A 15,664-nucleotide genomic window follows, 5' to 3' on the forward strand; every position below is an offset into this window, starting at 1 on the left:
GCTGTTATGATGACTTACAACTGTTCAGTGTCCAGGTTCTTGACATTCAGAAGAGAGATAATCCATCTGTACTACTCTACTCTTGCAACATTGTAAACCAGTGAACAGTCATACTATTATATTTTTGAAGTTCATGATCAAATACAGTGATGTTTGATCCACACAAATAATCGAATTCCTAACATATGGTAGCATATGGCAAATAATACAACTGTAAAAAATTTCTTCATTATACAGTACTTGTGTTCAGGAACCATCTATAAATTTACAACAATCATCAACACTACAACATTCTTCATATTATTTTTTCTCAACCACATTGCAGTGATTCAGTTTTCACTGTTATCAGTATTAAGGATGAATGGACAGTTTAACTGAGAGCAAGTTAACACCAGAGCCTCAGCTACAGCACACTTGAAAAATAAAATGCTTGGTCATTTTCTCCAGTCTACATGATGGCTATGACTTTTTGTTTGGTTGGATACAGTTCATAACTCTTGTGATCTTTGCAGGTGTGGTGGACACTGTTCGTTGCTACATTTTCACTAGTGTATGCATAAGTACATACTTTACTTGCTCCAGTTTCAAGTGTGCCTTTTGCATTTACTGAAATATCAGTCTGAAAAGGTGCATCCAAACACCAAAATGTCACCCACGTAGGTTAGACATCTCTCATTGTAGTCATTTCAGCATAAATTCTATCAGCTTCACAAAAGTGGCAAGTGCATTATACAGGCAATATATACATGTATTTAATACAAGTCTTCTTGAGTGCTGAAAGCAATGTCAAGTCTGCTGTCATCATTTAAAACAAACTTGCTAGAAGCCATTCAGTGCATCCAGGCATTCATGGCAAAGGAGAGACATTATTGCACATTAAAATTTCTTCTTGGATACTTGTGTAAAACCATAAATAAAGAAATATTATAGCTAAAAACAGCAACTTAGTTTTGTTTACACAATAGACATTTTTATTTAGTATTGATCAACAGTCACCATTATACATGTTTCGATGCATTAGAGTATAATGCTACTGTATATCAGTCCCAAATAAAAATATTTAATGTGCAAACAAAAATAATTTGTTGTTCTTAATTGTAGTACTTATTTATTAATGCATATGACTGAAAAAGTCAGTGACACAATGTAAGATTTTGCAATGACATAGGCAAAAAAACATAGTTGGGGCTATTAGGTTCCCTTCTTAGTCAGAGAATGGTTAATAATACAATATAATTTTCATGTTTACTTCTAAGTAATGCACTGAACTCCTCCATTGTGGTCCTTAGTTACAGTTTCTTTGGTTTTAATTATGGCTTATAGGCATCGAGATGACAGCTTCCACTAGGTTGTCTTTGACATGGCTTATGTCTTTTGGTATACTGTTGTTTTTTCTAGCCCTAGTATAATGCTCTTAGTTTCCACACTTGAAACTTGCAGCTTTGGATTACCTATCTTATAATTCTTTATGGAGCATCAGCTGAATTAGTATTTATATCTTATTAACATTTATCTAAATCTTAAGATGGATTTGACATTTAATGCTCTAATAGAATTGTGATTTGGTTAAGTGTTTTAGTGCTATTTATTAACAATCTTGTTGGAAGCTTTGTATAAAATTGAATGGAAGTTCTCAAATATATGTCCCTACTCTGTTTCAGTTGGATGCCCATGTCTTCAACTTAAAAAACATTAATAGGCTGAAAATGTACATGAGTAAGGTAAATGTGCAAGCCATTCTATATCCAAAGATGAATGGAATGAGCAACCGCTAACGACTCCTAGTTATTGTGGCTTCCTTATAGTGAACTTTTTAGATGTGCCAAAATATGGAAAGTTTTGCTGTTGATCACTAAATGAAATAACCTGACAAGTAATTTCAAAGTGAATGTTAAACACTTCTTATGGCATTTTCCCTACAAAATCTGTTGGGTTATTTTATTGGACAGGAATGTGAGAAGTAGTCTTGTGAATTCTATGGATCCAGAGGAGAGTGAAGTATTGTTGGATGTGGTATAATGTTTCCATGGAGTGTAAACAGTTCTATAAGATACAGTTGAAGTAAAGGAGATAGCTTATTGGAGTCTGTTTCTGTATGTGTGGTTTCTGAATAATCATTGACTGAAATTCCCAAACACTGACAAAAATGCTTATTAGGGTTTGTAGATGATCATACAAATGGTGCACTTTATCTTTGAGGGTATTTATGGCAGTGTAACAGATACTCTTATGACAACCTTACATAATTTTGTAATGTAGCATTCTTGGCTTTATTTGTTTTTTGAACCCTGTACATGCTTATTAAACTTACCATCCATTCTTGCACAGTTTGATCAATTTTTTTCTCATGCTCTTTCAACACAATTGTAAAGTTTTGGTAATGTTTTTCTCGTCTGCTTTTTCTACACACCTGCAAATTTTGGTAGTATTTTTCTGTTTTTCTTGTGTGCTTTTTAAAACATCCCTAGTGTTTTGGTTGTGTTTTTATTTTTCTCTCATGATTTTTCAACACATCTGTAATGTTTTTGTATTTTTCTTTCATGCTGTTTTAACACATTTGTAAAGTTTTGTAATGTATTTATGCTTTTCTCTCATGTATTTTCTACACATTTGTAATGTTTTTCTATCTTTCTTTCATCTGACACCAAATATTTATGAAGTAGGCTTTCATTACTTTTTTTTTTGGGTTTGACAGAGGACTCTGATACTTACTGAAAAAAAAAGTTAATGTTTTACTGAACAGATACAAATAGCTGATATAAATCTATGGGAACAAAGGGTTCAGTCTATATGAGTTGTAAATTGTTCCATTTATGCTTCAAAATATAAACATTTTTTATTTTTGTAAGTTTCTGTAGGCATAAATAGGTATGAGTACAGTGTTTAAATAAAATAATTTAATTTAATATTTGAGGTTAAAAATAGTTTCAAGCAGTCTGTTTGATATTTTATTCTATACGTATCTAGCTCTGAGATGTGATGGTATAAGTAACTAATAATATTATTAGTCTCCATTCATTTATGTAAAGGCTATGTGCTTACAATATAAGGTGTGGGTTTTATAAAAGGATTTCTTACATTTTTAGTGGCAACCATGTGACAAATGAATATGATACAAGGTTAAGAATAATTAATATGTTAGTGTCTAATTAAAGTTTCAATGAATTTTTTATTTTGTGAAAATGTAAAACTGAAATTATTTTTTAAATTAAGTTAACATTTTTCAACTTGATATTTTTCAAGAAATTTCATATTCAAAGCTCTTTTACTTATGAATGGAGCTAAGAAAAGTATCTAGTACAAATATTACTTATTTTTTTACTCTGCATTTGATAGAAAACACCAAGCTATCCTTCAAAACCATGCAAGCAATTGTCAGTGTATTATGCTGTGTATATGTACAAAATAATGTACATGTATAATGAAATATTTAAGGTAAAATAAGTTTAGAAATTATCTTGAAATGTAAGCCATTGTAATATGTATAAAAAGGTGAATAAAAAGCAGTATTATTTGTATATTTAAAAGAGGATGATTAGTACTTTCAATTACAGTTTTATGTCACCATATTGTTGCGTCAGCGAGTCACATGACTACTATGACGCAACGTTTCTAGAACTATCATGTACTTTGGCGAATGTTCAAGTTCTTACTAGATATAGGGTAGGTGGACAGTGAGTAATTGAACTGCAGTCACAGGGTATTGTTGAAGTTAACGTTCGTACGTTACAGTGTTGTTTTAGCGCGAGTATTGAGATTAAGTGTATCGCAGAGTTATATTCGGAAAGAATAAACCAGTTTTATTAAGTAAAGACTTGTGTCGTTTAAGTTTCGTTGGAACGAAGTTACGGAAAAATCAATTAACAAACGGAGACGTAACAATATCTTGTTTTCAGTTCATGAACTTTATCTGTAACAAAATTTGTAGAAACTGCTATATATATTCAGAGCACCAATTTATTGGTGGCTTAATAAATTATTTTTCAAGAATTAGATATGAAAATGAAAGGTAATTGTTAAGTTTAATTAGTACAGTATCTACTTACCATTCAGCAAGTTGAGTTTGATTCCACAGTACCTTAATGGAAAACAGTAGGAAAAATTTGTGTTAAATATATAAACCCCAATCCTCTTCAGTCTAGTAGGTTATTGAAGACCACCATTCAGTAACTTAAACCTTGTCCAAAGCTAAACTGAAATAGGTATAAAGTAGAAAATTATTTCTTATAGATATAATTGATATGCATATGCAAATGAGATATAAACCAAATATGTTAGGCAATGTTTCCAAAGTTAATTTCGTAATATAGAAAATCATTTTCCAGTTAGACCTTTTTATAACACTTACTTTGTAAATAGTCAGTTGACAGCAAATTCTTTCTCACCACTAATGAAAGTTTTTGTTGCTAATTTTGACAAAGTGCAGAAACTGGAAGGTTTATTAAATTTCTTCAAAACATAAACATATATGATGGTGTGTCATTACTCTTTCCTCATCAAAACATACTTTATCATCTAGTAAACTTCTTTTACAACTTTTTCCGTAGATTACTAGGAGTTGCAAAAAATGTTTGAGGTGTCATTTTTAATAGCTTTTTGTTAGAATGTAATTGAACTGGTTTTAGATTTGTGTTTCTTCAAGTATTGTAACATTAAGTGAGAATTTTTACATGTTAATATAGGCAATAGTTGTTATAAAGATAATGTTTTATCAAATTCAAATATTTAACTGTTTTGATTTCTTTCATTTCTATTATTTGATAGGTTTGGCTCATATCCTGACAGACGAGAAATGTCACCACATCGTCAAGATTCAGACATGAGAGCATCAAGATCTTCATTTGCTAATGGTTATGGTTCAGGTAAAAGTTACTGTAACATAAATTACTTTTAAGTCCCAAGTGCTCATATAAAACATTCTAGCATTTTTAGCCATTTTACATTATCAGGAGTGTTTAAAAGTACCATTATGGTAGTTTAATTGTTAAAAAGTGCTTTAATTTACAAGGGGTTAACATGACTCAGATGTGGAAAGTCCCAGGTTTGATCCAATTCATGGGTGATACAAAAATTGGATCACCACATTATAATTTCCAGCCCATAATCAAACTTCAGTTAGACATGGTATGAGTTGTTACCTGCAAATAAATTTGCATAGTACATGAACGTTTGTATATAAATGCTACTCAGTCATGTAGCAGTTTTAAGTATTTGAGGCTAATTAATATAAGTAAATGACATGGAAGGTTCATATGTTCTTTTATTAACTGCCAAAATATTTTTGTTTCTTTGTCTTTTGGGTCTTAACCTACTTGTCTTCAACATTTTATCTGTTTATGTATGAAATTTGATACCTAAAAATAAAAATGAAGATTAAAATAAGTAGCATATAAGAAGTAATTACCTAAAAAAAATGATACTATAAATATTATTAGAAAACTTTTTAGTGACAGATATTTCAAAAATTACTTCTGGCTTTGGTTTGGGTTCCACTTCAGACTGTTTTAGGAATTATAAAAGAGATTATTCCCAACTGTTTGTATTCTTCTATCTGCATTTCCGAGCAATGCAACAGTGTACTTCTTTAAGGGAGAAATAATTTTTCTCTTTCACCTCTGTTTTGTTGTATTTTGGATTTTGTATGATGTCGTGAAGAGATGTGGTTCTTAGAATCATGTTTATTTTGTAATAGAAACTTTAATTCTATCTTACTGGCCTGTCTTGTTATATCGAAAAATGATTTTTGGAAACTTTCGTATCTAGCAGAAGCAAATTTACAGTAGGTATTCAATACTATTGGAGCTCATTTTGTTTAGTGTGTTGTGACATCAGTATTTGAAGAGTGACTTAATGGTCATGAATCAAGTTTTCTAAACTCTGATCTTCACTTAAATATTGTTACAAAAAATGAAGATTTTTATTCTTCCCTTTTTCAATGACTTAAATTTAACATTTCTTTTCATACGTCTGCACGTGTATGTCAGTGTATGTAGGTATATATGCATGTGTAGGTTTATGTTAACTATAACTTTATGCACAGTTTTACAAGGTCTTATAGTATTTATACAGGTCTTATAGTATTTGTACAGGTCTTATCAGTATTTTAATTCTTCAGTTTTCTTCCAAGGATTTTATTCTCCTAAATGTAGAGCACATATGTGAAGTGTGTATTATATTTTTATGTATAAATTGAAATATATACATGTTAAAGCTGCTTTTTTGCAATATATCACTATACAGTGTTAGGTTTACTTTAGGTTTATTTCTTATTAACAGAGAGCAAGTTGTTTCTACTTTACTTATCTCAGCAGCATCTTTTTTTGGAGTAATCAGCTAGTATTTCTGTGGTCTTCATTAGATTTATAATGTTTTCTCTGAGGTTACACAATAATGAGAAATTACATATGCTAGTATTTCTTCAGTCTGTACAGTTAAATACTAATTTTTATCTATTAGGTGTGAATGTTTACCCGTTCACATTATTGAAAATTGTGTTTTTTTTAGAAATTTATATTTCATTATATTTTCATGTATAATGAATTAAAGTTCATATACCATTTGAAAGCTGTCCAAATATACATTACTTAATTAGAACCTAATTAGATTTAGTTCTTAGTTATTTTATGAATGCACGCATTAATTTTAAAAGTAAGAAAAAACTTTATTTTACAATTATAAAACATAAAATACTGTTTTAGTAAATTTATTTAAATAATTAAAACATAACTAAATGTATCGTGGTAAAAATAATGGCGTACAGATTCAATGGAAATGCAAGACAAGTTTAAAATGCAGAAATAAAACTACTGAAATAAAACAGGTAAAAAATAATAACCCGACTAGTTTTAGTTGCCCCAGGCAGCCATCATCAGAGGTACTAGTATGTACTCATTATGTTATGCTTTGGCAGTTTTGTAAAACTGGAACAACAGGGTAGGGGAAAAGAAAAATAACAACATGAATTATAGAGCAGTACAGGCTACATGTGCTTACTGTTTGACTGTAAAATAAACTTTCTTATAATGTTTTGTATCCTGTTTGGCAGCAGACACCTTTTGTACATGTTCATGTTGATTAAAAAAGCTCTAGGTAATATCTGTACTTTTATTCATAATAACTGTTTAAAGGTAAATTTTATGAATAAAATTAATTTTATGCAAGCATCAGTTACTTAATTATTTCATAATTTGGATAACTTAATTGAAATGCTTGATTAGAACACAATTACTGTTAAAAGTAAATAAGGTAATTATCATTTCAAGAACTCCAATAATAATAGTTGCTTGAGAAAGGAGACTTTCATTCTACAGGGTGACTTAGGAGGATCTATCTTCAAAAGGCACTCCAGTTAACAGATTTCTTCAATTATGTTTTATTTATGTTTTGCTACTTCATGTTTTTTGAGTGCTTTTTAACATAAATATCTAAATTTTAATATTACTACCAGTCAAAATATATTTTTGTTTATATTTCATTAATACAATGTAATGAACTGTAGAATATTTATCTGTTTGGTTTTTTAAGATATAGAAAGTTTACATGTAAGGGTTGTTTTATTTTTGCATGTATTCTGCTCTGTAGAAAGTTTTCAAATTAATCTGCTGATTATAATAGTTTATTATCAGAGAATACTATATATTTAGACCACTCTTATCATATATTTATTTATGCAATTTCTCCAAAATATTTATTATAACATTTATTTATGTATGTAGGTGTAACAAATATCAGTATCAATGACAATATGATGTATATGGAAAAGTATACCTAAAGGCAGCTCTTCTTAAACTTACCGACTGTAAATCTTTATTCTTCAGAAGGAAAGTTTCAACATAATACAGAGGATGATTTCTGAGGAAATAACTTTGGATATGCCTTTATTTGATACTTTTGCTAAGTGAACATAGTTAGTAGGTTATAACATAATGATTGAATGGAAAAAAATTAAATATTGCCTTTAAAATCTGTTTTTATTAATTGATGTTTTGAACTACTGCCTTTCTTCAGACCTAAAACCAGACTTTGGGAAGTTTAAATAACATGCAGTCTTTTTCGAAGCTTTTAAAGCACCTGCTCAACATGTGTTATGTAGTAGTTGAACAATCTGTTTAAAACATCTGATTGTTATAAATAACAGAACATGGTAGTTGAGCAGACTGTCTAAGTATCCTGATTTTTTCAAGCTATGTTTTAAATTCTCAATAAATTCATCTCATGGATGAGGAGCTTAAAAAACCCAAAATAAGAGCTATCGTGTGATATATCAATGATGTGATACAAAAGTGTTGATAGTCTTTTTTTTATGCTTATTTTGATGTAACAGGTTTTGTTTGTCCTTACTAAGATTTACAGTAGAAGCATTGCTTTCAAATAAAGATAAAGTTACGTGTATTATAATTACTATGTTGCCTTGTCATTAAACTATGATTGACAGTTCATAAGGTACCCTACTTTTTGGCTAAAGAAGGACACTGAGTTGTTGGAGAAGATTCAGGGAAGGGCTGTTTGGATTATTCCTAGAATAGATAGGTTCAGATTTCTTAACCTGTTCTGTTTCTTTAAAAAAAAGGGAGGGTCTGGGATGATCTAATTGAATTATCCAAAAGTAATTAAGGGAATTGCTAAGATTGATGCATCAGACTTTTTGGTGTTGAATTCCAAGAGTAGTATGAAAAAGAGTTCATAAATTTAAGATTTGAAAAAGTCAGACACAACTCCAACTGAGGCAGTTTTATTTCTTCAGTAGAGAGGTAAATATCTCAAGGGTGGCAGAGGTTAAGATTTTAAAGAAAGGGTAGATGATTATTTGAAGAATCAGAGCTGGACTTAGTGGACAGGCTTCTGATTGTTGAGGGAGGTACACTGGAAGTAGGATATTTTTGATGGGCCAAATGTATATCTTGGAGAAATCTGATGATTAACCGTCTACAGATATGTTGTTTGTTTTACATGTCTGAGAAGTATGGTGTACAAATATGTTTTAAAAATCTGGTTGACTGTAAGAAGGAAAGTGTATAAAAGGTTGAAGAGTGTAAGATGAAAACATAGTACAGGCATAGGTCAAAAAGGAATGGTGGTGCTAACAAAATAATAAACTTTAGATTATTGTGTTTCAGACCAGCAGAGTGATCAAGTTGAAGATGGTCCACTTTACTTGTTGGAACATTTGGCAACTTTTTCAGTGGGTTCAGAATTTGGTAAGTCTTATGTGATAGGAATGAAGATGTGTTTAACAGCACCTTAAACTAATTCTCCCTACAGACATGTGGTATAAGAGTAGGCCTCAACTGATTTTTCTTACACCTTAGTACAACAGTAGTCTCAACTGATTCTTTTTTGCACACCTCAGTATAACAGTAGTTTCAACTGATTCTCTTTATGCACCTATAGTATAACAGTAGTCTCAACTGATTCTCTTTCACAAGTATGACATAGCAATTCCAAGTGGTTCCACTTTTACATGTATAGCATAGCAGTTCTTGTAAAACAGTAATTGTTATGATGTTAAAGCCTATCTTACTACACAAAAAGAAGTGTTTCTTTAAATCACATGTCTAGGAAAGAAAAAAAATAATATTTTATTTCTATTATATAGTGTAGCAACAGTTATGGTTATTTTTCACCTATTTTTGCATAATAATAGTCAATACTATTTGGTTAGTTGTTTTTTTATTACAGGTTTTAGAAGATGTTGTAATGTTCTATAGAATGTTATAATTATATGCTACAGGTTTAGCCAGTAGATGGTGCTATTGTATGGTTTAATTGGCTAGGCCAGGATTTGCACAAGAAGATGAATAATGCTGTTTAAGTTTAGCGATTTAGCATTCATATACCATATACTCTAAAAATTAAAGTAAAACCTAAGACTAAAGATTGTGTGCTTTTGCATTAACAGATTATTTAGCATACTGAGGCTTTGAATTATTAAACTATTGTTATCAAGAAGTAAATAACCTGTTTTACACATAGAAGCAGCGACACTTCAAGAAATGTTCTGTTGAATTATGGAATTTTTAAGTCATCATGTTTTTATAAAGGATATGAGTCATCTGTCAATCCCAAAGGAATTCAAATGAATGTCTTAATTAACTGTTCAACTGTGTGCTTGTTTTCTGTCTTTTTACAGGCTTAGAATCACCTAAAGATGGACTCCGAAGGCTACTTCAGATGGAAAAATCTACTGGAATCTGGACTCAGAAGATGCAGTTGAAATTGGATCGAAGATGGGTGGTTATTAAAGATTATGAGAATGGTGTAAGATTATATATTAAGCACTATTAAAAAAAATAATTTTTTTTAAATGTTTAGATTCCAACCTTATTTGACAGTTTGCTTTCAAGTGTGATTTCTTCTTGTTCTTGTTGAAACCTTAAAAAGTATGATATTAAGTAAATATTCTGAGAAATAGGCATGCAGTGAAATTAGTAACTCGATAATTCTTTTAAAAAATCATATTAATTCAAAAAATTTTTAAATAAATGCTCAAATAATTACTATACATTTCTTACCTTATGAGAGAGTAATAATCTGTGAAATATTTCAGGCAATTATCACTAAAATATTTCTTGTTGATGTGACAACTAATGAATAAGATACATATGCAACACCACACGTGTTTCTGTATTTATCTAAATATATCATGGTTAGGGGTTGTTATTTATCTATATATGTGACAATGAAGGAGTTAAGTGTGTACTTCTGAGTAGAATATAAAGGCTTTTTTTTTTTATAATGGATTAGCACTACTTCTCAGATAAGTAGAAGAAATTGTAGCTGTGTTTTTAATTTAAAAATTATTTGAAGTATAAACAATATGGTGAAGTATTGATAAGCTAGTAATGATTATTTATATTTTTGCTCTAATTAGGATGTGGTGGAGAAGTTTCCAATGAACTTGATCAGTGATCCAACAAGTTTCATTAGCAATGATTCGAGAGAAATTTACAATAATGTCCTCATTTTCATTGTTCGAGAAGATTCCAGAAACAAGTTAAAAAACTCTGGAGAGATGCACATCTTTCAGTGTGTTCGGGTATCGGTAAGTTTATCATTTGTAGTGAAGAAGTTTTTTCAGGAATGAGAACCTTTGGCTAGGTGTTTTTACTATCATATTTTATGATTTTTGAATGAAGAAAAATAGGAGGATTTTGCCAAAAATTGTGAGGTATTAATTTTTGACAAAAGATTAATATAAAAAAAATTAATTGTAATTTTAAGGCTTACTTTTAACTGTGGAAATAATAATACAATAACAAAACACATCTGTTTTGAGCATAAACATAATCATATATTATATCATCTTATATATTCATTTATTCATTTGGAATTTTGTATTTTGCAAAAATTAAACATGCTATAGGCATAAAACTAAGTTTATCCTTGTTAAAAGGAATGTAAGTCTATCTTTAGGTGTTAGTAATTTTTTTAAGATGATCATTTGGAAAGAGCTTTCTACATTAAAATTTATCCAAATATTAGTAACCTATGAATCATTGTTTTCTACAAGCTTCATCATCTGTAATATAATGTTTTATAATTACTTCAACACTAATGATCATAAGATGTATCTAGTTGTTTGTTTAACATAGTTATATTTGTGCAGATGATTTTTCTATTTCTGATCTGTATACATGTAGCTTTCTTTGGTGTTGCATACAAAGTTTCTTCAAAATGGTAATGAATGTGTTGTATGTTATCACTTATGCATAAACAGTACATTTAGATTTACTAACAGTCTGATGCATTTTTTCAGGATCAGAAGTAAGGAAATAATCCATCTAAAGATAACTATGTTGTAAAATTGAACTATTAAATGTGATATTTTCAGGGCAATTGATTTCTGAAAACAATAAATTACTTAGGTCAATTATATATATGCTATATAACTGGAGGTTTGGTAAGTTAAATTATGAAGTAATTCTGGGTTCTTATAAAACTAACTGAGTCTGTGCTAAGAATTATATGAACTGGACACAAATTGTGATGCACAATGAAAACAATCTTTATAATATTGCAAACATAGTGTGTGTGTGTGTACTTTTGTTAGACAATGGGCTGTTTGATCCTTTAATTATGTTGTGAATTGACCAGTCTAGTCCTAATCCCTCAAGACTTATTTCAAAATGGTTTTCTAGATTTTCTAAACCTCATGTTATGTAGTTGAATCTGTAATGTTAGAGTTATCTGGAGGAACTAACATTACCCACATGTCTGGTCATTTTCATTCAAACCTTTAGATACCATTTGATCTGCTGTTGAAGGACACAGCTCTCTATTGGCAGCATTACAATCATATCTGCCATAGGCAGAACAGGTGAGACCTCAATAGAATGATGAAGGAATGAAGGCAGCTAAAATAAAATCAACTTAACAACTTTCTTCATCACATGCTATGAGAAAACTACACATACCTACAATAAACGAAAATTTTGAAAAATTCTACATTAAAATAAGGAGATAGAAGATAAAAGGTATTCCTATATACCACATAAACACATCCTCTATCAATAGTATAAGAGTCATTATTACAAGAACACATTATTACAGTGAGATAATAAAATTGTTATGATTCTTTCTGTGCATAATCATGGAAATTGGTGTGAACTTTAGAAGCAAGAGAATTGAAAAAGCAAATTATCCAAATTAACCTCTACCAGCATATGGATTTGAAAGATGGTTCATGTATATATAAATCAGTTTTAAACTGTTTTTGGAATTGTAGCAGTATTGGGTAAAAGGCTTCCTTGATCTTTAATTTTTACAGCTGCTGTGTTATGACTTGATCTTTCATCTTTACAACTGCTGTGTTAGAACTTGATCTTTCATCTTTACAACTGCTGTGTTAGAACTTGATCTTTCATCTTTACAACTGCTGTGTTATGACTTGATCTTTCATTTTTACAACTGCTGTGTTAGAACTTGATCTTTCATTTTTACAACAGCAGTTGTAAAGATGAAAGATCAAGTCATAACACAGCAGTGTTACAACTTGATCTTTCATCTTTACAAGTACTGTGTTACGACGAACTAAAGTTGTTATTACAAAATTGAGTGGATGTTGAAACAGGCTAAACATCTTATTTAGTAAATATTCTTTTAACAATTCAAGAAAACCAACTTTTTATACACAAGCTTTAATTTGCTTTCTGAGAAGGTGTCTTCAGTAATGCGGTACACATGATGATTAACATTGTTTAATGATATTTTGATTTTCATCTTGCTCAGGCTCAAGATGTGGTAGAAGAGATGAGACTTTTTATGAATGGAAAGTGGAAACCTGGGTAAGTTTATTTTCTGATTTCCTACTTTAACAAGAAATAGTTTAAATTACATAAAAATAAAGTATAAGTTTTTTTATTTGAAACATCACTTTGTGGTTTGAATTTTATATTTGTTGTGCTTCTGTCTATACCAGTATTATTAATTAATTAAAACTAGAAAAAAATGAATATATTCATCTACTCTATTAAAAGAGGATATATATATTTATTTATAACATTTAATAATTTGTAACAAACTTCATAAGGAATTATATAAGTTATGAAGTATTAAGAAAGTGCTATTCTTGTTTCTATGTTTAAAGTTTTAATACACTCATGACAACTTTCTTTGTTTTTTAAAACAGTTTTCTGTTCACATTTATTTATTTTACTCTTTTTGTTTGTGTAGTTCAGGTTAACTTGGTGTATAAAACTTGCATTCTTAACCTGAAATGTCATTTGTAGAAAATATAAGTTTTTTTTTTATTGTTTTTTAATTTTTTCAGTTACAGAAGTACACCAAGACCCATTCCCCCTCCTCCATCTAATCCTCCTCCTGATCCTCCATTAAATGGAAAAGTGAGAGATCATGTAAACTTGTTTAATGCAGCAGCTGCAGCTGCTGCTTCAGTGCCACAAGGTAATTCATTTCATCTGTTTATTTGAGGGTTCCATACAGATAAATAAAATAATATCTATGTAGTGTTGAAAGTTAGAAGTTTTCATAATAATTATAAAAATGTTTGTTAATCTTTTTTTTATCAACTTGGTAAAATATCAGAGATTCTGGGATGGTTTTAACCTAATGTTCATGGACTTGGTCCACTGCACCAACTCCATATTAGAGAAGCAATATTGACTATAATTCTGAATTTACTAATTACTAAGTGTATCTACATTAAAAGGGGCAAGCTTTTAGTAAAATGTACAATTCTGTTGTACATAAAAAAATCAGATGAGTTACAAATGTATTTGGACTCAAGTTATGACTCATACAAGTTGAGTGTGAGATAATATTCGCGTGAATAATAAAGATGCTATAGTTGATTGTATAGTTTCTATATTGTATTTTTATAATCTCTAGAATCTCTTGATTTGCATATCTAGTCTTTTCAGTATTCCTGGATAATGTATCAGGTATTTACTCTCCCCTACCACAAACTGTCACTAAATCAGCATTGTAGATTAAATTAATAGTTGATAATTCTTGACACCAAATAAGTAATACCATGTTGAATGACACTCAGTAAAAGGCCATTGCTTATGCATTTTGACCCTCACTTGTGCACATAGAGCTAATACATAATATTCTTGTATACCACTAATTTTGCACACTGTCTTTGTCAATAACTATTAAACTGTAAATATTACATGAGTTACCAAATCTGTTAGTTAGGCATCTTTGAAAAATGTTGAATAATTCACTTGTCAAAACCATTGCATAAATTTTTAAATAAAAAACTTAACAGTAACATATTTGTAACATTGTCAAAATCTTTAACCATTATTATGTTCAATATATTTAAATTATATATTTAGTGATACATAAAATTTTACAGCTAGCTTAAAAATTTGACACGTTATTGACACTCAACATGATGGTCGTAGTAAATAATCTCATGATTTCATAGTCCGTAAAATTTGAATAATTTTTAGCTATTTATGCCCTTCTGTTGTTTTCTAAGTTTTTAATTAATTTTTTGAAATTTCTGTCATGTAATTATTAATTTCTGTTACTGACACTGTGTTTAGCTTATCTGTTTTATTTCATTTTATTACAATGATTATTTTTATGTTTTATTTTAATCTCCCAATTTGTTTTTTCCACTATTTGTTTAGTTTCTTCCATGTTATTTTCTTCTATATCTTATTAATTTTTAAACCTCACTTCCTGACTTTGTTCATATATCATAAAACCTACCTTTTCCATCACTTGAGCATTTTTTTCTAATATCTTGACTAACATTTACTGTTTTATAAATTCTGTAAATTTGCAAAACATTCCTATCATTCACCTACTTTACTTCTGAGGCTGAAGAGAGAATTTCTCAAAACCACTTGGATTTTCATTTGTTCTTTGTATATCTTTATTATGAAGACTCTCATATATAGTAAATTTATAACTATTAGATTTTGCTTCTACGTTGCTTGCAGTACCACGTAGCTCTCAGATAAAAAATGAAAGACAGGACCAGATGAGATCACCATCCCATTATCCTCGAGAAATTTCTGAAGAACCTACCTCAGTGGGGAATGAACGATATGAAAAGGAAGTGGTATGAACAAGAATGTTGTAAATAATTAACATTTCATTAAAAAAAATTAACTGATTGACTAGAAAGTCAAATATCATTAAAGACATTGAAAAGTTTGTTTTATAAGTAGCCCTATAATAAGTTACC

At 29.7% G+C, this 15,664-nt stretch overlaps 1 protein-coding gene across 8 annotated transcripts in view; it reads left to right on the plus strand.

Moving 5' to 3' along the window:
* The window catches only part of LOC106458244 (epidermal growth factor receptor kinase substrate 8-like protein 1), a 163,791-nt gene that overhangs the window by 99,606 nt on the left and 48,521 nt on the right, over window positions 1-15,664 (plus strand). For 7 of the 8 annotated variants that reach the window (XM_022384392.1, XM_013917724.2, XM_022384391.1 and 4 more), the window contains 7 exons: window positions 4,765-4,862; window positions 9,117-9,197; window positions 10,130-10,257; window positions 10,871-11,041; window positions 13,228-13,283; window positions 13,769-13,902; window positions 15,393-15,538. In XM_022384392.1, coding sequence (XP_022240100.1) covers window positions 4,765-4,862; window positions 9,117-9,197; window positions 10,130-10,257; window positions 10,871-11,041; window positions 13,228-13,283; window positions 13,769-13,902; window positions 15,393-15,538 — 814 coding nt within the window. The remainder of the gene's footprint in view (window positions 1-4,764; window positions 4,863-9,116; window positions 9,198-10,129; window positions 10,258-10,870; window positions 11,042-13,227; window positions 13,284-13,768; window positions 13,903-15,392; window positions 15,539-15,664) is intronic. The other variant, XM_013917723.2, reaches the window with a different exon arrangement.

Source organism: Limulus polyphemus, unplaced genomic scaffold (genome assembly GCF_000517525.1).
Source record: "Limulus polyphemus unplaced genomic scaffold, Limulus_polyphemus-2.1.2 Scaffold434, whole genome shotgun sequence".
Taxonomy (NCBI): domain Eukaryota; kingdom Metazoa; phylum Arthropoda; class Merostomata; order Xiphosura; family Limulidae; genus Limulus; species Limulus polyphemus.